This window comes from Tachyglossus aculeatus, chromosome 4 (genome assembly GCF_015852505.1).
Source record: "Tachyglossus aculeatus isolate mTacAcu1 chromosome 4, mTacAcu1.pri, whole genome shotgun sequence".
Lineage (NCBI taxonomy): Eukaryota > Metazoa > Chordata > Mammalia > Monotremata > Tachyglossidae > Tachyglossus > Tachyglossus aculeatus.
In genome coordinates, this window is record NC_052069.1 from 99,326,021 (window position 1) to 99,350,352 (window position 24,332).

Here is a 24,332-nt window from a genome sequence, read left to right on the forward strand (position 1 = left end):
CGTTCACCACTCTCAGAAATTCTATCAGTCACACAAATAGATACATTTAGATGAGCAGCTACTCACTAACCATCTACTAGTAAGACGCCAGCATCTGTGGAGACCAGCAAGGCCTGGCCCCAGGAATCTGCGCATACAGCTTCATGAGGAAAATTATTGCAGAAACACTGGGGCTCCCAAGGCTACGAGACAACACAAGTATTGGAAAAATAAGTGACCAGAAAAAAACACACTAAAGCTTTTAAACTGGAAAAGTAAAGTACAATGATTGAAACAGTAACACAGATACCTTTAGAAGACAGAATATTTGGCACTGCATTTGGGGATTTAAAAGGATTAGAAGTTGGTCCTTTGGATGGAAAAAATCTCTCTTCAATTGAGGTGGGAAATTAATTAGTTTTGGTGATTATGAGATACACTGCCCTACTGTCAAAATGTCAATTCTCAGATTTCTGAGGGAGATAAGGCAATGGATAATTTTTTCTCTCTCTCCCCTGAAATGAGGCAAACAAGACCCATTTTCAGAGGATTATAAAGGAATTTAGTTCATGGACCATCTCTGAATGAAAACCCCATGCACATTTTTAAAAACTCCACCTCCTGTGTTACTGATTCAGTGAAAATATTAAACTATATATAAATCATGAGGCTTAGAATATTTAAATAAATTGCCTTTTATTTTAGACATTGTGCTGAAAAAATCCAAGTTTCTTGTACAATAGGGAAACACAGATAATTGGTAAAAGTGTCCTTGAGTAAAGTATCAAGCATTAATTGTCAAGGCATTCACATTCTTACAATGTTTTGTCCGCATGACCTTTTTCCCTCAAGACTTGGATCGGGTTTTATTTCAAATTTAAAATGTCAGTCCTCAGTTGGCCCACTACATCCACCTTCAGAGATTTCTCACAGCTGAGAGTTTATGCTTACAGCAGCAAATCATCAATATCTCATGCTACTTGGTGAAATGCCTTATGGGTTTTGATACTACTGAGAAATGGTACTTGGAATCAGCTTAATTAAGCCCCTCTGGCTGATTCCATTTCATGCATCCAAATCCCAATCAATGTTTCAAGTTTTGGTATGCACCACTCCCTATGCCAAGGCCCAAGCCTCTTGGTCTTTCAATATTGTTTCTAAAGAATTGCTGGTGCATGCAAACAGCTCCATGACATTTGTGCTATTATTACAAGTGGCTAGGTTGTGGAGGAGGAGGAGGAGGTACTGTGGCAACATCATTTTAGGTCCTATTGGAAATACCTTCGGTGATGTGCCGGTATTTTTGGAAATCATCAAGAAGGTCCCTACATTTTTCCCTTATGTAAATAAGCGACAAAAAGACTTTAGAAATGATGTAGTGCTGAGATTATCCTTGTTAGTAGAATCAAACAAAATAAAGGCAAAAGCAAAACCTCTCTAGGAAAGAGGCTACAGTAAGAGTGATTCACATTGACAAAGTCAACTAAACCAAAACAAACACAAATGCTGCTTGTGTGTTAAATATAAACAACCCAGCATTTGGTAGCACAAAGAGAGAAGAGCAACTAGTCTAACCACAACAAGGCAAATGACCAAAGGATTGGATTTTACAGGAGAGGAACTATGGAACATTTATTGCATTCACACATTGATTAAGCTTTTAATACAGTTCAGTTCTACTTTCACATTTCACAAATCACCAGCTCATACATGACAGCGTCTCTGTCAGAGCGTGACGGTAGGGTTGCTGTTTAGTTCCAGTATCTACTGATGCCTTGGGCCAACCTCCGCCCTATTACTATGGGCTACACTTTCATGCCAAGGATGCTCTGTAAGAGCTTCCTTTGTTAAGATAAGATGCTATCCCTACCTGTGGCCCATTAATGTGGCTCATGGGCATAATGTGGCATAAGCATAATAAGGGCAAGACTGTACTAGTACAACTTCCACTCAATATTATTGGTCTCATTCCTAGAAGCAGACAAGCATTTCTATTTCCCATATCTGCAGGAATTATTCACATTTTCTCAATCACAAAAGAGAAATTACATGAATTCACAGTTCAATACGAAAATAACGGAAGCTCACCTCTTTTCTACAGAGCCCCGAGGTTGCCAAGCTAGTTGGAGCATCCCCTCTTACAATGGTTTTCAGCTTCAGTGCCTTAACAGGACAGAGATTTCTTTTAAAGTGTGTCCCTAATCAGGGTAATGACAGAAGGATAAACAGGTACCATTTGAAGAAGATTCAAAGCGGAAAGGGAAATAATTGCATGGTTCCTGAACTGCTGCATTACTAAAATTGAATAATAGAATTCAAATGATACCAAGGTAGAACATGAGCAATCTCTAGTTCCCACAAGTAAAAATTACACATTCTTCAGCCAAGCTATTTCCCTTCCTCCCATCTTGCTTTTGATATTTATGAATTTACACCCATCCTTGGCACTTAGGGAAATAGCATATTCAATTGAATTTTCAATAATAATTCTGCAGAATTCTGTTACTTCACCTTAACATGCACACTACTACTATTTTTTTTCTTCCTTCTACTCCCACTATTTGTCTTCCTTCACTGGACTGCAAATTCCGTGAGGACAGGGAAATGTGGCTTTGCTGCTAAGAACTCTACTAAACACTTAGTACAGTACTCCGAACTCAACAGGCACTCAGTAAATAACACTATGACCAAAGCTGGTCAGTCGCTGATATTCATCCTCTCTAATCCCTGTCTTCTTCCTCTCTCACACCCTTCATTGGCCCCTTCTACTCTAGTCTGGAGGGTGAGGAAGCAGTGGCATGGTGGGGTACTCGATTACCCCGGACCAGATGCATAGGGGTGGGAACCTCATACCACCAGGACTCCTCCATCGGCCCCCTCTTCTCAAGGCAGGAGGGTCAGGAAGCAACTGCAGCCTGAGACAATCTTTACAAACAGAACATTGGGAAGGTTGTATCTACTGGACTCAGATGCATGTAGCCCTAAAACGCTCTTCTAGCCACATGTCTTCTAGTATGCAAAGTTGTCTTTTCTGATGTTTCTATGTTTTTATTGCTTCATCACTCCTGATATGTCTGTTGACCATCTCCTCTCCCCTCCCTTATTCTCAGATTGTGATCCCCTTGAGGGCCAGGAATCATGTCTAATTTTGCCTGTGTATTTTTCCCAGTGCTTAGAACAGTGCTCTGCACATAGTAAGTGCTTAATAAGCATTATTATGACCCTACTGCTACTTGTTGGTCTCTTTATTTCTCACCTTCTCTTCCTCCTCTTTTACTGCCCCGACTTCTTTTCTCATCAACAATTTCCTCCTCTATCCTTAGCCCTCCACATTTCTCCCCTTTCCGGCCATGGCTCCCTCCTATCCTTCTTTTTCTGCCCTTTTCTTCCTCCTCTTCTGGACTTCGCATCCAGAGATCCGAGCTCATATTTCTCACAGGACCTCATTTGTTGGGAAAAAGTGTGGTCTAGTGGAAAGAGTATGGACCCGGGTTCTAATCCTGACTCTGCCACCTGCCTACCGTGTGACTTTGGGCAAGTCACTTAAGTTCTGTTACTCGGAGCCCTCATCTGTAAAAACGGGATTCAGTACTTGTTCTTTTTTCCTGCTGAGACTATGAGTCCGAAGTGCAACAGGTACTGTGTCCTCAAACTAATGATCATGTATCTACTCCAGTGCTTAGAAACAGTGTTTGGCACATGGTAAGCACTTAACAACACCACAATTATCATCATCTTCTTCTTTCTGCCCAGCTTTCAACTAGCCCTCTTCCCATCTCCATGTCTCCCCTCCTAAAAAGATCCACTGACTCTCCCCTCCCAGTCTCCCCTGCCAATCTTCTACCCAATCTACTTGAATGTCTGAAATGGGACCCAGGAATTTCTTGGGTCACTTGCAACCTTGACTTCCCAATGAGAGAAGAGCTAAAAAAGCCTCTATCCACTCAGAATCCCAGGCTGCAGAGAAGTAAAGGTGCCAGCAGGGCAGCACCGCCCTCCCATTCCCACACTTCCCCACTTCCATTGGACAGTCAGGTAGTGCCAGGGAGCAAGAGAATGATGAATGGAGAAGTAGCACATGCAGGAAGAGCATTTAAAGCATGCTCCTTGGCATTGCCTATGCCCTGAGTACCACATCTGCATTTCTTGTTGGTACATTCAATTCTCTCCAGCCCAGGAAGGGGAGAATAATAATGACGGTATTTGTTAAGTGCTTACCATGTGCAAAGCAACACTAACATCAGCATGAAGGCTTGTTAATTTTGAGAATGTCTGGAAGGCTGCAGTTATGACAGCAATTAGGATTGTTGGGATGAGCCCACGGTGAGCCTGAACCTTACTCATCTAGCCAAAATACTCTATTGCTCACATATTTATCATTGTCCCTTATCTTTTATGATCCTTTCATATTTCCTCTAGACTATAAGATCATTATGGGCAGGGAACATGCCTGCTAATTCCCTTCTCTTGTGCTCCCCCAAGAGCTAAGAACAGTGCTCTGCACATAGTAAGTTTTCAATAAATACCATTGACTGATTGATTGATTGATTTTTATTGTTTCACCTTTCCCTTTGAACTGATTGCCAATTTCTTCTCTCCACTTTATTCTTATATTGTGTACCCTTTTTTTTTTGGTTGGAGGGGTCAGAGACAATGTCTAATTTTCACCCATGAACTTCTTCCCAGTACTTAGTTCAGTGCTCTGCACACAGAAAGTATAATAGATACAATTACATGGTCTCCACCTCCAATAATTAATTCACAAACCTCACAACTGAATCACTGGTTACAGAGGTTCCAAATAAAACTCACCTGACCAATCCTTACAAACTCTGCCTGACGAGCTTCCTCTTTCTTCCGTGCTGATTTAGGTGATTCTGGTAAGACGTCACTAAATGATCTTCTATTAAGCATGTTCTAAATGAAAAGAAATGAGTTACTGAACCAACAATACTATTGCAAGGTCATCTCTCTTAACCTTATTGAATTATTTTGTCAATTATAAATGAGATAATTTGCATTACATTTAAAAGAAAACTATTCACAGACAATCCCAGAAATTTCTCTTTGAACCGTGTCTGAGTTTCCATTGGGCCGGCATAATTTTTAGTGCATTATATCATTGGAAATAATAATAATAATAATAATAATGGCATTTGTTAAGCGCTTACTATGCGCAAAGCACTGTTCTAAGCGCTGGGGAGGATACAAGGTGATCAGGTTGTCCCACGTGGGGCTCACAGTCTTAATCCCCATTTTACAGATGAGGTAACTGAGGCCCAGAGAAATTAAGTGACTTGCCCAGTCACACAGCTGACAATTGGCAGAGCCGGGATTAGAACCCATGACCTCTGACTCCCAAGACCGTGCTCTTTCCACTGAGCCACACTGCTTCTCTAATGTACCTTTAGGGCTCAACACTGCATGGAGCAAACTTAAGACTGGCCCCAACTTATCAGTTTCAGGGATCAGGCTGTAAAGATAATTCCGAGCTTAATGAAAGCCTTGGAGAGTAGCACCTGGGGGTCCCAGCCCGGGCAGAAGCAAGCACGGAGGACTCGGGCCTACCTTCCAGATAAAGCCATCGCACATGCATGGATTTTTTACACAGATATGGCTGTCTTGTGTTTTCCCCTCAGCTCACTGGAACAACCACACAAAAGGGTCATGCATGGGTGGCAGTACCCAAGTGCCATGCCATGACCCGGCCCAGCCAGAAATAGCTTTAAAAAATACAGGAAAGGAATTGGTTTGGCTTCGACCCCACCAAGCCCATCACTGGCTCCCGTCTGCCCAGATGCAGGATTAGCTCTATCACTACCAACTACATGGTGAATTTGTTATAAAAGAAGAAACACAGCACCGGGTGTTTCCTATATCTCTTTAGAATGAAATACTTATTCCCTCATTTAGTGCTCATTCCTACTGGTGTTCTGTAAAATACCTAGGAAGAGGCCGATCCTAAGAAACAGGATGCCTCTAGTTACGCTGGCAGCCCTTAATATTTGTAATAGACGTAATGCTGGAAAATTGCTCTACAGCCATACGCTCTATTCTGAACTGTTTTTCCCATTGACATATTAGACCAAAGGAGACGTGTTCTGATTTTCTTTTAATGTGATTTCCTAATCATGCGTTTCCTTAATCAGGTTGCCCAGCAATCAGGTTTACCTAATCAAAAAAAAAAAAAAAAAGAAAAAGAAAAAGAAAAGAAACAGACACATATAAACCTTAAGAGAAGGACCAGATTGAGGAACTGAAGGGAGTTTACATTCTAGGGGCTCCTTCAATGCCTCTGAACTCTAAACACGAAGAAGGGAAATGACACTGATTTTAAAGCTTCCTCTCCATTCCCCTCTCTTCACATTAACTAGACAGGACAAGCCACTTTTCAAATTCAACTGATCAATTCAACTGATCAAAAATTCAATAACAGCACGTCGAAAAGCTTTATGTTGAATTGCATTTACTAATTTGTTAAATTATGTTATCCTAGGGAAATTCATCACACTGTCTGTAATGCATAGTGAGGAATGTCTGTGCTTGAAATTCCCAGAAAGGGGCAGTATCTGAAGAGACAAACTGGGCAGCCTTGTTCCCACATTTCTCTACATTACTCCTGCTTTTGAGGGGTATGAACTATCTTCTTTTTCCCATAGTAATGCTATTAATCATGAGATTTGTTAAGTTTTTACTGTACGCCAAACTCTATACTAGGTGCTGGGGTAGAGAGGGATTAATCAGGTTGTTTACAGTCCCTGTCCCGCACAGTCTAAGCGGAAGGGAGAACAGGTATTGAATCCCCATTTTACAGATGAGGAAACAGAGGCCCGGAGATGTGAAGTGATCTGCCCATGGCAGGCAAAGGAAGCAGTGTTGCCTAGTGGAAAGAACACAAGCCTGGGAGTCAGAGGATACGAATTCTAACCCTGGCTCCACTACTTGTCTGCTGTGTGATCGTGGGCAGGTCATTTAACTTCTCTGTGCATCGGTTACCTCATCTGTAAAATGAGGATTAAGACTGTGAGCCACATGTGGCACATGGACTGTGTCCAATCTGATTAGCATGTATAATAATAATAATAATGGAATTTATTAAGCGCTTACTATGTGCAAAGCACTGTTCTAAGCGCTGGGGAGGTTACAAGGTGATCAGGTTGTCCCACGGGGGGCTTACAGTCTTAATCCTCATTTTACAGATGAGGGAACTGAGGCACAGAGAAGTTAAATGACTTGCCCCCAAAGTCACTTAACACACACACACATACGTGTATCTTCCCCAGTGCTTAGTACAAGTGCCTTGCATACAGTAAGCACTTAAAAAATACCATAAAAAATGGTGGTGGCCTGGCAGGGGCAGGGCGGGGGGGCCACACAGCTGAAATTAGAGGCCAGGTCCAGTGACTCCCATGTCCAAGCTCTTTCCACTAGGCCACAGTGAATTTCCGAGGCCACCCATCTTGGGAGATGAGTTCTGGAAATACTAATAATGATAATAGCGATGGTATTTGTTAAGCGCTTACTTTGTGCCAAGCACTGCAATACCGTGCTGCTTTTTGAAAGCAGCTTCTGGGATGCCTTTTTAAATTGGCCATTTGGCCTCCTTGGCCACTTGAACTCTCCTGTACACCTCCAGTGGGATAGGAGGTGGCTATTTAAAAGGAGCCACCCAAGTTTGCATTGGAGCTCTCTCCCCTCGGTAGCAAATTAAAAGAGCCTCTCAGATTCATGTAGCAGGGGGCAGCTTCTTTTAAATGGCCAGAGATCACATGCCAACACCCAGCTCCCTTGCTCCAACCGTTCTTCACTGCTAGCATTTCTGTAAGGAAACACAGCGCTGTTTTCGGCACTCCACCGAAAAATCATGCTGATTCACGCTCTCGCAGATTTTGTTGTTTGTGCTTTTCTTTCTTGTTTCTCCTCCCTGTCCCTATGCAGATTTGGACAGGAAGATGGTGTGAAATGAACACCCGAGAGTAAAATGAGGGGTACAGAGCTTACGTCCCACCAGTATTTCAAAACAAAGGAATTGAAGGAATGAAAAGGCCTGAGATTACAATGCTTTCTATAGAATAAAAGATTATATTCTCGGAAAGTTTTTACATCAGAATGACAGACTGAACTATTGCAAAATACAAGCTTTAGCTCCTGCTGTAACTACTGTACCTTGAGTGTTTGAAAAATCTTACTACTTGTCTTTTGTTCTAAACAAGCATGGTCTAATGCTAAATAATTTCAGTTTTGTTCAACATCCTGAAGTCTCACCGTAGGAAATGTGTTTTATTCTAGACTCTGTCCCATTGGATAGATAGTATCAAAAAAGGTAAAAATTTTTGCCAGTAAAACCCAAACTTTCTAGTATTGCATAGATCACATACCAAGCAAATGAGAGTTGAGTTGCCCCAAGAAGCGCAACACTCCTAGGTGATTGTTCAACATTCTTACTTGTCAGGCATCTATTCTCTTTTAGATAACCGGACCTAGATCACCAAATTTACACTATTAGGCATGGCTGCTTTCTACTATGGGCTGTATAAAACACTGTCAAAACAAAGCCTGATGGCGATACGTATGAGAATTAAGGTCCATGCCAAGACATCACTTCCTTAAATCAAAATGGTAGGGATGGGCATTATGTCTCAAATAATTCAACCTTCTTACTCAAACTAAGGTGCGCCTGCCTTTTGAATTGAGTTAGCTTAATCCAGTTCAAATGAGAAAAGAACAGTGAAAAAAGATTCCGCTATCCTCAGTTTTACCTTATGAAGATCAGGCATCAAATCCTGATATAACGATCGAATCAGCATGTCTAGAGTCCGCTGTCGCTTCTGGGCAAATGTTGGGGTTTCCAAGGTGGCTTTTTCACCATTTATCACTAAAATACACCAGATTTGAAAAGAAAACTTTAAAGGGAATATTTGATGCTACCTGTTAGATCATTCTCTCAAAAAGCTTTTCTCTATTACACCTAATGCCTTCCAGCTGCTATTACTATTACCTTCTATTCCTAGCCACTTAACAATTTAGGCTGTGTCAGTATTTGTGTTGATTTCTGCCTTTCTTCTTTAGAAGATTGCAAACCACTCCTCTAACAGAGCACAAAAATACTAGTAGGGAGCTCAAAAAATGGCCACTAGCTTTGTCCCCACAGTTTTTGGGGGCTTTTCATTCTGCCACTTCAAATAATAAGGGGGCCAGGTGCTATGTGGAGCTACAGAGGGAGACTGGACTGTAGTTGTCTCCCATCCCTGGCTTCACTTGTACAGTTCCAAGATCTAAACCCTCTCAAAAGGATCAGGCTCATTTTCAGGCTCCAAACCCTTCCTCTGTGTGTCCCTTGGGTGTGAACATCTATGTGATTTCTATGTGAGTGTGTGTCCACCTCCTCATTCCTAGGAATGTTTTCATTTTTATTCCCCCAGCTATACCAACACCTCTCATGCCACAGAGCCTACCCCAACCCCGGCACAGTAAAGCCATTGGGTTTAAAATAGGGAGTTGGCAACTCTGATCTTGCCACATTAACTGGTTTGGCTTCAAATTCATTTAAGTAAACTACATTGAAATGGAACCATTTTATTTTTGACTTCTGGTCTAGTTTTTCTCAACACATTTTAAACTAAAATGATAATTTGTTCTTTTTCACTGTCACAGAAACAATCGTTTATGTCCTTAAAATATTTACATCTGTCAGACGCCCAAAATTAACATGTTTCTGATTGGTGTTTGTAATTAAAAATTTGTCTTTTTAAATGGATACATCCCCACATTATGAAAAATTCTAAGAACGGGTATTCCAATCCTTTCTCAGAATTTGCCTTTAACTTTCCACTGAAATGCATGGACAGGATTAAATGAATAGTTAGATGAGTTGATTATTTTTTCCCCAAACCAAACTGATTAAACAGGTGGGTGCAATTACTATTCATTCATTTATTCAATCGTATTTATTTTGCGCTTACTGTGTGCAGAGTACTGTACTACGCACTTGAAAAGTACAGTTCAACAACAGAAAGAGAGTCCCTACCCAAAAACAGGCTCAGAGTTCACAAGGTAAGAACAATGGCAATCCAAATGTATTATGGCTAACATACAATTTTTTAAACATAATTTACTTTCAGTAAGCAGTTTCTTGATGCAAAAAGACACAATACACTCAGAATTTCAGAAACATGGCTTAAAATGCTTTTTATATCTGCAAAATTAGACTTACATTTCACTAGCAAAAAGTCCCTGAATTCTTGATGATCTGTAAACACAGGTGGGGATGGCAAAGGTGGACCAAAAAGAGGCACACTTTCTTCTGAAAATATTTTCAGCCTGTTGAAACATTTTTTTGTTGTTGTTTACATGTGTTTAGCTTTGCATTCCCCTCTAAAGTAATATTTATACATATCCAGGTATGTACTGGCAATGGACACGCATTCAGACCTATATGGTCCAGGGACATTTTCTCCCTGATGATTAGTATTTATACCTTGTTTAAAATTAATTTTGCTATGCATTTATCTATCTTCCCTAACGTAAGCCGTGAATGTCTTCAGGGCAGCAACAGGGAATCCCCTTTCTCCTGAGAGCACACTGTGAAGCAGTGAGGCCTAGTGGAAAGGAACAAGTTGGAATTTCAGGTCAAAACTAAGAAGCAGTGTGATCTAATCCCTGGAGAAGCAGCGTGGCTCAGTGGAAAGAGCACGGGCTTGGGAGTCAGAGGTCATGGGTTCAAATCCCGGCTCCACCACTTGTCAGCTGTGTGACCTAGGGTAAGTCACTTCACTTCTCTGGGCCTCAGTTCCCTCATCTGTAAAATGGGGATGAAGACTGTGAGCCCCCCGTGGGACAACCTGATCACCTTGTAACCTCCCTAGCATTTAGAACAGTGCTTTGCACATAGTAAGCGCTTAATAAATGCTATCATTATTATTATTATTATTATCTAATGGAAGGAGCACAGGCCTGCGAGTCAGAGCACCTGGGTTCTATTACCTGGCTCCACCACTTGCCTGCTGTGTGACCTTGGGCAAGTCACTTAACTTCTCTGTGTTTCAATGATCTCATCTGTAAAACGGGGATTAAATCCTACTCCCCACTACTTAGACTGTGAGCTCTATGAGGGGGATGGGGACTGTGTCCGACCAAATTATCTTGTAACTACCCCAGTGCTTAGCTCAGGGCCTAGCACATAGTAAGCACTTTACAAGTCCCATAAAAGAAACTAAGGATTCAATATATACTAATTAATGATTACTGATGATTGTGAAGTAGCTAGCACTGAAAATAGTGAAGAAACCTATTTTTGTAAAAGTATCGGGTCAAATTTGCTTTCTTATTACAGTGTCAGAATCTCCCCCAAACCCTTTGATTTCCAAATCTGATCAACATAAAAATTAAAGTTTATTTTCATTAAAGGGAGAGTGCATTTAACACGACATTTTAGACTGTACCAATTCCTAATCATTTGAGTGGAATTTGATACTGGGATTCTATGAAATCTCGATATCGCAAATCTGATAGAGCCATCTATTTTTTTTAAATGATATATGCTAAGCCCTCACTATGTGCCAGGCACTGTGCTAAGCACTGTGGTAGCTACAATATACTCAGGTTGGCCCAGTCCCTGTCTCACATTCATTCATTCGTATTTATTGAACAGTTACTGTGTGCAAAGCACTGTATTAAGCACTTACACAGGGTTCACAGTCTTAATCCCCATTTTACAGATGAGGTAACAGACAGAGAAGTTAAGTGACCTGCCGAAGGTCACAAAGCAAACAAGAGGCAGACTCGTGTTCTTTCCACTAGGCCACCTTGCTTCTCCATTCAAATACCAGTTTACTGAACCACATACCACTCAATAGAGCATAATTCAAAGATACATTCATTCATTCAATCGTATTTATTGAGTGCTTACTGTGTAACCATGAAAAATAAAATTGAAAACTCAATTAGTTTACCTACCTGTAGTTGTTGTTTTGCTGATTATACCTCACTAAGGCAAAAATATCTGCCATAATTGTTAAAGAACTATTTCAAGACTTCATTAATGCTCATGTCAATGTTTGATTTTTCCAAAAAGTGGGCATTTTTGAAATACATAAAGTTACTGACATAAAAGGTAGTTTTATATATTGCAATTCCCACCATAGCAGAAAAATACATGAAGGTAACAGTTGGCCAGAAGCTGAATTTTAAAGAGTTGACCAGAAACTGAATTTTAAAGTTCTCAGATGCAGGGATGTTGAGAAGTAGTCCATCCACTATACTCCACAGTAATCAAAACCTCCTTAGAATATTATGTCCAGTCTTGTGTAAGTTTTCTTTTTAAATTAATCTAGGGATTTTGGAGTTTCAAGAAGAGTGACAAAAACAGGATTGAAAACAGATCCTATACTGAAAGGTTAAAAGATGAAAGAGGGGATTAAGTAAAAGTATGGTCAACATCCTCCTGATTACAGCAAGTTGTTCTCTATGTCCACAGAGAATCAAACAAGAGGAAATTCGTTTTGCATCAAACAGACTTTCTGGCCATTAGCTTCAAGGCTCTCCAACAGTTTTTTCTTTGCATAGCTATTCCCTTCATCCCCTCCAAATCAGCTCGTGCTCTTCACTGCTCTCAGACTCATCCATCTCACCACTGACCTCTTGCCCATGTCCTCCCCCTGGCATGGAATCCCCTTCCCCTTCATATAAGAAAGACCACCACTCTCCTCATCTCCAAAGCCTTATTAAAATCACAACTCCTCCAAGAGGCCTTTCTTGTCTAAGTCCTCATTTCTCCCATTCCCTCTTCCTTCGGCACTGCCCTTAGATCTGTACCCTTTAAGCACTTAATATTCACCCACCCTCAGTCCCACAACACTTATACACATATCTGTAATTACTTTAACGTCTGCCTCCCCACGTTAGATTCTACGCTCCTTGTGGACAGGGAACATGTCTATCAACTCTGATGCAATTGCTTAGTGATGCTTAGTTCAGTGCTCTACACATAGTAAGTGCACAATAAATACTATTGATTGATTTTCCTACCGTTCTTTGCTCCCAATTCTTCTGTCTCCAATCCACTGCTCATGCCCTTCCCCCACCTTGGAACTCCCTTCCCTTTCAAATCTTCCAGACCACAGTTATCACCATCTTTAAAGCGCTCCTGAAAACTTACCTCCCACAAGAGGTATTTCCCAACTAATTTTCCACCTTCTATGGTTATGTCACTCCACCACAGAGCCTTGGCAATTATTTATATCAACATTCGTACTCCATTTATTTAATCACTTTTTCATCAATCAGGGGCATTCATAGATTGCCTGTGTGCAGTGTTGTGCTGTTATAAATAAAAATATAAATATAAATTAAAATAAAATCATAGAGAAATAAAAATAAAAGCAAAAACTAACTCCTTGCCCTCAAGGAGTTTCCAGCATTCTTACTATTATGAGTTGTATTTTTTTCCTTCTTGCTTGCACTGTATTTATACAATTTTTGTCTGCCTGGTAGATAAGAAGTCCAGCAGGGTGAGGAAACTATGACCACTGGAGACTCTGGAATCATTTTTAAGGAAATATTAGATCCCTATCTGTCCTGCTATGAGGCAGGGTGGGCTGGGCTAGATACTGTCTCTAGGTCCCTTCCAGGGTCTATGATTCTTTCACCAATACCCTAGGTCAATTTTTAGCAAGACGCCGTTGTTGCATTTTAGCAAATTCCTCCTTATACTGAAATGGAAAGGAATTTTTTCAACCTGATAAAAAGTGAACACAATCTAATCAGTTGATCAATGGTACTTATTGAGCATTTACTGTGTGCAGAGCACAATACGAAGTGCTTGAGAGGGTAAAATCCAATGGAGTTAGCAGGCATTTTCCCTGTGCATGAGGAGTTTACAATGTAGCAGGGGAGACAGACATGAAAATAAATTATGGATATGTACATAAGTGTTGTATAATCTAATCAATCATATTTAATCATTCATATTTATTGAGCTCTTACTGTGTGACAAGCAGTATACTAAGCACTTGGGAGAGTACAATATAACAGAGGTGGCACACACAATAAGGCTGTAGAAACTGTTTCGCCACAATTCTGGATGTAAACCTTGGAAAAGTCTTCCTAAACAGCTCTCTCTTCCTTCACAATGTACACTTTCATTTACAAGCGCTTAGTACAGTGCTCTGCACATAGTAAGTGCTCAATAAATACGATTGATGATTTAACGGTACAAATCTCTTCTCTCCACCCCGCTCCATGTACACAAATTATGCTCTTTTCCTCTTCTCTCACTCCCTTCTGCATCATTCTGACTTGCTCCCTTTATTCATCCCCTTCCCAGCCCCACAGCACTTATGTACATATCTGTAATTTATTTAGATTAATGTCTGTCTCCTTCTCTAGACTGTAAACTTGTTGGAATCAGGGGATGTGCCCATTTAATGTTGTACTGTACTCTCCTGAGTGCTTAGTACAGTGTCCTGCACACAGTAAGCACTCAATAAATACTGATTGGCATTCCCTGCCCAGAAGTAAAGCTTCTATTCCACTACATTAAGGCCAATTTTTAAACTTACAAAATTGATTATAGGATTCTAATCTTGACTGACTGACATTCATTCAATCACATTTATTGAGCGCTGTATGCAGAGCACTTTACTAAGCGTTTGGGAGGTACAAGTTGGCAACATATTCATTCATTCAATCGTATTTATTGAGTGCTTACTGTGTGCAGAGCACTGTACTAAGTGCTTGGGAAGTACAAGTTGGCAACATATAGAGACAGTCCCTACCTAACAATGGGCTCACAGTCTAGAAGGAGGAGACAGACAACAAACCAAAACATGTGGACAGGTGTCACTGCCCAGAAGTAAAACTTCTATTACACTACATTAAGGTCAATTTTTAAACTTACAAAATTGATTACAGGACTCTAATCTTGAGGAAAATGGCCTAAAATCATTTTTGTAAGTTAATGCATATCTGTATATATCTAAAATAGTTTAAATCTTAGCCTTATCTAGAATTTTGGATGTAGAACAATCTTGCAGGAAATCTTTCTGCTTTAACTTTTATTTATAAAGAAGTCTGAATGTAATCTTTGCTGGTATTCACACACTGATTTGGGAAATTGTATGTAGTTCACACCTCATGCTAATGTAAGAATCGCAGAGGAAAATCTCCCAGCAACTAGGCTTCAGGACTCACCCGGCTGTTCTGTCAGGCCCTCACCTCATTTTCCCCCTTTACAGAGATCAGGTTCCAGCTGGGTGGTGCAGGTTCACTGTTTTGCCTTGATGTCAGAGAGGTAAGCAAGGGAAAGGGAGTGGCTTGTTCTAAGTAGTGGTGATGCTTTAAGGTCAGAGGGGTGAATAAATGACTCTGAAGTTGTGATTGGGCTTTCCTTTTCACTACCAGCAATGAACCAAAAGGATACATTATCAACTACCCCATTTTATGATGTGAAAGGAATTGCTCTGGCAACAGACAGAAACAGTCCTGGGTAACTTCACTGTACCCCAAACTTGTCTATCTCACCGCCAACCCCTTTCCCACATCCTCCCCGCCAGCCTGGAATTCCCTCCCCATCCCTATATGCCAGACCAACACACTCCCCATCTTCAAAGCCCGATTAAGGTCACAACTTCTCCAAGAGGCCTTCCCCAATTAAGCCCTCTTTTCCCCAGCTCGCTCTCGCTTCTGCCTCATCTATGCACCTGGATGTGTGACCTTTGGGCATTTGATATTTACCTCACCCCCAATCAATCAATCGTATTTATTGAGCGCTTACTGTGTGCAGAGCACTGTACTAAGCACTTGGGAAGTACAAGTTGGAACATATAGAGACAGTCCCTACCCAACAGTGGGCTCACAGTCTAAAAGGGGAAGACAGAGAACAAAACCAAACATACTAACCCCCAACCCCACAGCACTCATATACATATCTTTAAATTATGTTCCAAATTTTCTGTATTCATGTCTGTCTCCCGCTCTAGACTGCAATCTCATCATGGGCAACAAATGTATCTCTTAAGTACGTTGTATTTTACTCTCCCTAGTGCTTAGTACTCTGCACATGGTAAGTGTTCAATAGACACCAGTGATTGACTGATTGACTGAACTTGGGGAAGCCGAGACAGGAAGACAATGAGGCCACTAGCTGTAAGAATCCCAGACCCACCAGCATCTTAGCCTGCCAAAACCTCATCTCTTCCTGACCCCCTACCACTCATCCCAAACTGCTCCAGATTTTCTCTTTCCTTAATCCTTCAGGGACTTGTAAATGTATAGAAATTGGAGCTACGGCCATTTTCAACTTTTCTGGTTTGGTAGTCCTTTACTAGCAAGCTCAGAGGAATCAATATTGCTAAGAGAATGAGTACAAAGTAGAGTAATAGAGCTTTTGGTTTGGCCCAGAGCTGAAACTTCTAGGATCAATCTGGGTGCTGATAGCCTACGTACATACCCATAACTTGTTTATTTACATTAATGTCTGTCTCCCCTTTTAGACTGTGAGCTTGTTGTGGGCAGGGAATGTGTCTACCAACTCTGTTGTACTCTCCCAACTGCTAAGTACAGTGCTCTGCACACAGTAAGTGCTCAATAAATACGACTGATTGAGGAGAATGGCTGCAACTGGTATTGATGTTGGCAGGAGCTGGTGGTCACAATGGACTGGACCATCAGAGCTCATGATTCAAGGAGTTACTGCGCTTGACTGCGAGGGGAGAGATTTTTAGGTTGTTCTTTTCTAAAAAGAAATATTCTATGCAGTGATTGGTTACTCATGTTGGCATGATGGGGAGAAGTGAGTTGAGACTTAAAGCAGATCCCAAAGATATAACACAAGAAGTTATTACCTAGTTGGCACTCAGGCTGTTGCTTTTTTAGCTAAGGTTAAACTAACATCATCCTGTTTAAAATATCCAATTGCAGATGTATTCTTGACTATTAATTGGGGAAAGGGTTTTATTGATTGGTGAAAAAAAATATTTGGACTGTAAGCCCCCTGTGGGATGGGGACGGTATCCAACGTGATTATTTGTGTCTTCACCAATGCTCAGAACAGTGCTTGGCACTTGGTAATTGCTTGATTAATTTAAGGCTTTGGAAAAAAAGGCTAAACAAAACACTTGAATATGCACATGAAAAAGCTACTAACAGAAAAAAATTCAGATAATGGACACCATATACATGGATAAAAAATAAAAACATGAAAAATATTAATTATCAAGCAATAGTATGCCTTCTATGTGCCAAGCACTGGACTACACACTTGGAGGAAGGACGAAGAAGAAGAAGTGGATATGCACACGAGTTAGTGTTTAAACAGTAGGGTGTGTAAATCGATTTGTACAGAAGTGTTATGGGAGGTTGTTAGTCCACAAGGTGGGGCAGAAGTGCTGAAGTAATAGCTGGAGACATGTAACTGGGAGAAAATAAATGAATTGGGAAAGGCTCCCTGGAGGAGCTGTGGTTTCAAAAGGGCTCTGAAAATGGGCTGGGAGGACCTGTGTCTGGCAGATTTAGAGAAGGAGGGAGTTTCAGGTTGGGAAAAAGGCATGAGCAAACGGTGGGGAACAAGAAACTGAAGAGTTTGCTTGGGGTGTAGTGCAAGAACAGAGATGAAATGCAATCAAAGAATCACACAGTTGAAGTAGATCTGCCTGCATCCAGTTAGTGAATGCCTAAACCATCCAGAGCATAAGGACCTTTCTCCCCACTATTCTCCTTGAAGGGGGGAGGGGTTTGTGTGTGTGTGTGCTTTACAACCCTTAAAACAAAGCAGTTTTATTCTAATCGCTGGTAAGTCTATTTGGTCTTCTGGTGACATAAGGAAAAATCTGACAGCCTCCACCTCATAAATCCAATCACTTATTTGAGGACTTATTAGGTCACCACTTAACTTTCTTTTCTCTAGACTAAACATTCCTAATTCCTGCACCATTTCCTCAAAGAGCCTATTTTTCATTCACTTAATACTTTTTTGGCTCTTCTTTGAGTCCTCCTTAGTTTCTCCTTATATGCTGGATGGCTGAATGCTCCTCTCATTCCTAGAATAGTTTCAAAAATACCTAAAATGACTAGAGCATTCATGCCTTAAGCACTTAACACAACTTCCTGCTATTACTTGATGTAGTAAGTCAGACTGAACTTTACGTTATTTTAAAGGTTCAGGAAAGTACAACGAAAAAGATACGAGTAAAGTGAGAGCGGATCATGGAAGGCTTAAATGCTGGAGAAGATTCTTCTCCTTCCTGGAATACAATGGTAACAATGTCATTTCCAATATGTCGCTTCCTTTCTACCTGCAAATAAGTAAAAATGTCATTATTGAAATGATAACTATAACATATTCAGATGACAAATTACATATTCAGATACATATTCAGATGACTTGATTAGTCATAAAACACTCCATTAACTAAACTGTACACATTTCCTTTAAAAGAAAAAAATCCACTTTTTCCCCTCAATAGTATGAGTCTGTAGTAGAATACAAGTTAGCCTTTTATATCACTATCTCCTTTTTTCCCCCACACCTATTAGCAGAAATAAAGGTTTCGAATAATTTTTGGTCAATAAAATTTCAGTTTTACCAAGAGAAGGTTTGCAGTCTCTCTCTAGGAAAAAGATTCCTCTTTATTAAATTCCTGCCACTTAGCCTTTATAACAAAGCATAATTAGTAGGAAACTGCATTCATTGATTCGATCATATTTATTGAGTGCTTACTGTGTGCAGAGAACTGTACTAAGTGCTTGGGAAGTACAAGTCAGCAACACATAGAGACAGTCCCTATGCAATAACAGGCTCACAATCTAGAAGGGTCACAGTCTACATACTACAGTCTTTGAAATTCAATGCTTTGATAAAGCGCAGCTTCTAGAACTACATTATCATTTTACCCTTGTCAAAAGGGAAATTGTATTTTCCTTTCTAAATCCTTATTGGGACTCTTCCCTTGGAAATATTTAATATGCATCTTCCATTTGCAATTTGCAATTCAATGCAAATACTTTGTCTCCCAAGATATAAAATTTGCTGTTGGCATCTAAGAAGCACTTTCTGAAGAAGATCACCTACTCTCTATTTTAATCAAAAGCTGCATCAAGCCTAGAGTTCTTGCCAACAAGGTCCCAGATATTTTCTCAATAATTCATTGTGCACATATTTGTATACATACAAATTTTATAGTGATAATTGAGGCATTTATTAAGCACTTACTATGTGTCAAGCACTGTTTTAAGCACTGGAATAGATACAAGATAATTGGGGTGGGCATAGTCCCTGTTCCAAATGGGGCTCACAATCTAAGTAGGGCTCACAATAAGAATATACACACACAATGCACACATATGTGCGCATGTACACATATACATACATATTCTACCGGAACTCCTTGTCTTTTTGGTTTTTATGGTATTTGGTAAGTACTTACTGTGCCAGGTACAGTACTAACTGCTGGAGTAGATACAAGCTAATCAGCTGAGGCACAGTCCATGTCCCATATCTTAATGCAGATCTTAAAATGCAGATCTTAAAATGCATTTTACAGATGAGGTAACTGAAGCACAGAGAAGTGAAGTGACTTGCCCAAGTTCAGAGCAGGGATTACAATCCAGGTCCTTCTGACTCCTAGGCTGTGCTCTATCCACTAGATCACTCTGCTTCTCTTCTGAGTCTATGACCAGATTGCCTGGCTGGGCTCCCTTTGGGCCTGGATAACCTCTGCTGACCTATATGTGCCTGGGATTGATTTAGGTAGAGCCTGAGGACAGAGTGGCAACACGCAGTGTGTGCCTCTGAAACCCCAAAGGATAATCACTGGATTGCTGACTACCCATGCCCACCTTCTAACCAGACCTCCAGACATGATGCTTTGGTTCCCCTTTAGCCTTCCCCAGGATTTTAAACAGGACTTTGGCATTCCCCTCTCTACTCTGTAATCCTGGACTTCAGCTATTTCTAAACTGTCTTCTGCCTGGAAATTAGGTCTGGAGGGGATCCAGCGGACGTCATTTTAAACGTTAAATATTAATTTTAAATATTCTCGGAAGCAGCGTGGCTCAGTGGAAAGAGCACGGGCTTTGGAGTCAGATGTCATGGGTTGAAATCCTGGCTCCGCCACCTGTCAGCTGTGTGACTTCGGGCCAGTCACTTAACTTCTCTGTGCCTCAGTTACCTCATCCGTAAAGTGGGGATTAAAACTGAGCCCCCCGTGGGATAACCTGATTCCCAGCGCTTAGAACAGTGCTTTGCACATAGTAAGCACTTAACAAATACTATTATTATCATTATTCACTGAAGTTCCATTAACATCACTGTCAGGATTGAAAACATTTTAACAAAAATTCAAATAGTCAGCAATCTAGCTTTTCACAAGAATTTTCCCTAAGTAAATGGCAACATTTGAGATATATAGATCTATCCTATGACAAAGGAAGTAGGTAGAGTCTGAGCTTGACTCTTGTCTTATGCTGTTAAGTCGTCTCCAACCCATGGGCACATCACTCCCAGAACACCCCCCCCCCCCCTCCATCTGCAATCGTTCTGGTAGGGGATCCATAGTTTTCTTGGTAAAAATCCAGAAGTGGTTTACCATTGCCTCCTCCTGCGCAGTACACCTGAGTCTCCACCCTCGACTCTCTCCCCTGCCACCCAGCACAAGTGAGTTTGACTTGTAGCAGATTGCCTTCCACTCGCTAGCCACTGCCCAAGCTAGGAATGAAATGATATGCCCCTGCTTCACTCTCCCTCCTGTAGTCGAGACTGGTAAAGCACTGGAAACTCCCCTAAGGGGGGAGCTTGACTAAACAGACAAAAAAGAGTAGGGGGAGATGAGCGATGTGCAGTTTTGAAGGGTGCCAGGGAAAAGCTTCTAGCAGAGAAGTGATACAGTTTAAGAGCATAAAAAGGCAAATCATGTTTGAGGTCCCTCTCTCTTGAGTCCTTCCTTTGCACTTTTGTCCCCTGTGCCTTCACTTCCTCCTCAGTAACTCCCCCCTATCTGCATGCCTCCATGTCTCTATTATAATCCTCATCATTTAAAACTCTAGACTAGACCTCTAGACTGTAAGCTTGTTGTGGACACGGAATGTGTCTGTTTACTGTTATATTTTACTCTTCCAAGCACTTAGTAAAGTGCTCTGCATACAGTAAGCACTCAATAAATACGGTTGACTGAAGAACCATTTGCCATTTTTCTGCTACTCCCTATTTCCTCCCAGCCATTTTCTCATATACTACCTAGGCTTCTCTATCACTTGCCTCTCTTTTCCCTGCCTATTCAACAATAAACTTTTCCTCACAACACTCTTAATGTTTTGCCTTGGCGATGATCACAGTTCTCCCATTTTGAGCTTTTGCTCTTCTGATTTTTCCCCAGTACACCTGCCCTCTGCCAAGTCCCCTCCTTTCCCCTAGCAGGGCACTCCTAAAATCCTACCTCAAGCAGAAAGCCTTCCCAGAATAGGCAAAAATGAGGGCTCTCTACAGTGCTTTGCACATGGTAAGCGCTCAATAAATAGAATTGAATGAATGATTTAATGAATGAATTTACCCCAAACTTCTTTCCAGCAATGTTTTCCCCGCGCTTAACTTTTCTACAAAAGTTAAAAAATAAAATCTATCAATCAACGAATGATATTTATCAAATGCTAACTGTAGACAGAGCACTGTACTGAGCACTTTGTACCAACCTACCATCAGAAAGAAAAGATTTTTTAAAAACCTGCAAAGTAGCCTTAAAAAATAACTGAATATGCAGTGTTTTATGGCATTTGTTAAGCACTTACTATGTGCCGGGCACCATACTATGTGCTGGGGTAGATACAAGCTAATCAGTTTTGACACAGTCCATGTTCCACACGGCGCTTGTAGTTTTAATTCCCATTTTACAGATGAGGTAACTGAGGCACAAGGAAGTGATTTGTCTAAGGTCAGATGGCAGGCAAGAGGTTGGGCTGGGATTCAAACCAAGGTCCTTCTGATTCCCAGGCCCGTGCTCTACCCACGAGGTCACGCTGCTACTCTTTGCATGGAAATATACAAGGTATGCATCATACAGACTACCACTCTCCCTATGCAAATCACATGTCCTCCAAGAAGCCTTCCCTGACAAAACCCTCACTTCCCCATCACCTACATACTTGGGTGTGTAACCCTTAAACACTTTGATTTTTCACCCCACCCTCAAAGCATTGATGGATCTATCCATCTGTAATTTATTTTAACATCTGTCTCCCCCTCTAGTCTGCAAGCTCCTCGTGGGTAAGGAACATGTCTCCCAACATTGTTGTACTGCACGCTCCGAAGCGCTTAGCACAATAAGCAGCATGGCTTGGTGGAAAGAGCAATGAACTGAGTGCCAGAAGGCAGGGATTCCAAACCCGACTCCACCACTTTCCTGCTTGGTGCCCTTGGGCAAGTCTCTTAATGTCCCCCATCCTCCTGTCTCTCCCTGCTTCGGTCTATACTTCACTCTGCTGCCCAGATTATCTTTCTACAGAAATGCTCTGGGCATGTCACTCCTCTCCTCAAAAATCTTCAGCGGTTGCCTATCAACCTTTGCATGAAGCAAAATCTCCTCACTATTGGCTTCAAAGCTCTCCGCCACTTCGCCCCCTCCTACCTCACCTCCCTTCTCTACTTCTACAGCCCAGCCCGCACACTCCACTCCTCTGCCGCTAACCTCCTCACTGTGCCTCGTTCTTGCCTGTCCCGCCATCGACCCCTGGCCCACCTCCTACCTCTGGCCTGGAATGCCTTCCCTCCACACATCCACCAAACTAGCTCTCTTCCTCCCTTCAAAGCCCTACTGAGAGCTCACCTCCTCCAGGAGGCCTTCCCAGACTGAGCCCACCCCTTTTCCTCTGCTCCTCCCCCCAACACTCCCTCCACTCCCTTCCTTTGCCCTACTACCTTCCCCTCCCCACAGCACTTGTGTATATTTGTACATATTTATTACTCTATTTTATTAATTATGTGTATATATCTATAATTCTACTTATCGATATTGATGGTATTGATGCCTACATATTCTGTTTTGTTTTCTGTCTCCTACTTCTAGACTGTGAGCCCATTGTTGGGTAGGGACTGTCTCTATCTGTTGCCAAATTGTACTTACTAAGCGCTTAATACAGTGCTCTGCACACAGTAAGTGCTCAATAAATATGACTTAATGAATGAATGTCTCTAGGCCTCAGTTCCTTCTTCTGCAAAATTGGGATTCAATAGCAATTCTCCCTCCTACTTAGATTGGGAGCCCCATGTGAGACTTGATTATCTTGTATCTACTCCAGTGCTTAGTATACTGCTTGGTACGCAGAAAGCGCTTAACAAACATTAAGAGTATTATTATTATCTGTGCCTCATTTTCCTCATCTGTTAAATGGGGATAAAATTCTTGTTGTCCCTTCTACTTAGCCTATAATAATAATAATAATGGTATTTGTTAGGCACTTACTATGTGCAAAGCATTAATGGCATTTGTTAAGCACTTACTATGTGCAAAGCATTGTTCTAAGCACTGGGGGGATACAAGGTGATCAGGCTGTCCCACGTGGGGCTCACAATCTTAAACCCCATTTTCCAGATTAGGGAACTGAGGCACAGAGAAGTTAAGTGACTTGCCCAAAGTCACACAGCTGACAATTGGCGGAGTCAGGATTTGAACCCATGACCTCTGACTCCAAAGCCCGTGCTCTTTCCACTGAGCCACACTGCTTCTATGAATCCACGTGAGGTACTGGGTCTGTGTCCGACCGGATTATCTTGTTTCTACCTCAGCACTCAGTACAGTGCTCTGCACACAGTAAATGCTCAATTAATACCTCTAGTTGATTGATACTGTCTTTCAGACAGCAATATACATTTTGTACTGGGCCTGGTATGTTGCAGGAGACACTCTCCTGAACAAAGCACTGCTTCAGGTAACGGATAATTCGCAATCTAACTACAGAAATTATTTCAGTAGAAGAACATACATGCACAAACTAACATCTGGATTTAGAGAATTGTAAAGAAATGGGGCTGCAGTAAGGGTAACCAGACAAGAATCTTTTAAAGCTAAAGTTTCAAGATGGTTATTAGAATTATCCAAGCTGACCCTATTTGGTATGATGGCAAGGGGGGAGATAGCAGTTTCTAGTCTTAGAGAACCTCAAGGCTTAATACTTAAAAATACACTTTAAATCTTCATTTCGAAATTTTATGGCTTTCCATTTTCTATACACCCCAATACAAACACTCACTTGCTGCTTGTTCTCCTTAGAGTAGGGTAGCAGGGTTGAAACATGAAACATGATCTCATGTCCTTGGTACACAGTATAAACAGAATATATTCCTGTGGTATCATCTGTAAAGGAGTGAG

General features: G+C 41.3%; 1 protein-coding gene across 2 annotated transcripts in view; it reads right to left on the minus strand.

Moving 5' to 3' along the window:
• GARNL3 (GTPase activating Rap/RanGAP domain like 3) overlaps nt 1–24,332 on the minus strand; it is a 175,006-nt gene that overhangs the window by 44,147 nt on the left and 106,527 nt on the right. For both annotated transcript variants that reach the window (XM_038745516.1, XM_038745515.1), the window contains exons 12-19: nt 24,214–24,317; nt 18,161–18,269; nt 11,935–11,980; nt 10,193–10,299; nt 8,739–8,854; nt 4,792–4,896; nt 2,068–2,142; nt 71–182 (exon numbers count right to left, since the gene is read on the minus strand). In XM_038745516.1, the coding sequence (XP_038601444.1) occupies nt 71–182; nt 2,068–2,142; nt 4,792–4,896; nt 8,739–8,854; nt 10,193–10,299; nt 11,935–11,980; nt 18,161–18,269; nt 24,214–24,317 (774 nt within the window). The remainder of the gene's footprint in view (nt 1–70; nt 183–2,067; nt 2,143–4,791; nt 4,897–8,738; nt 8,855–10,192; nt 10,300–11,934; nt 11,981–18,160; nt 18,270–24,213; nt 24,318–24,332) is intronic.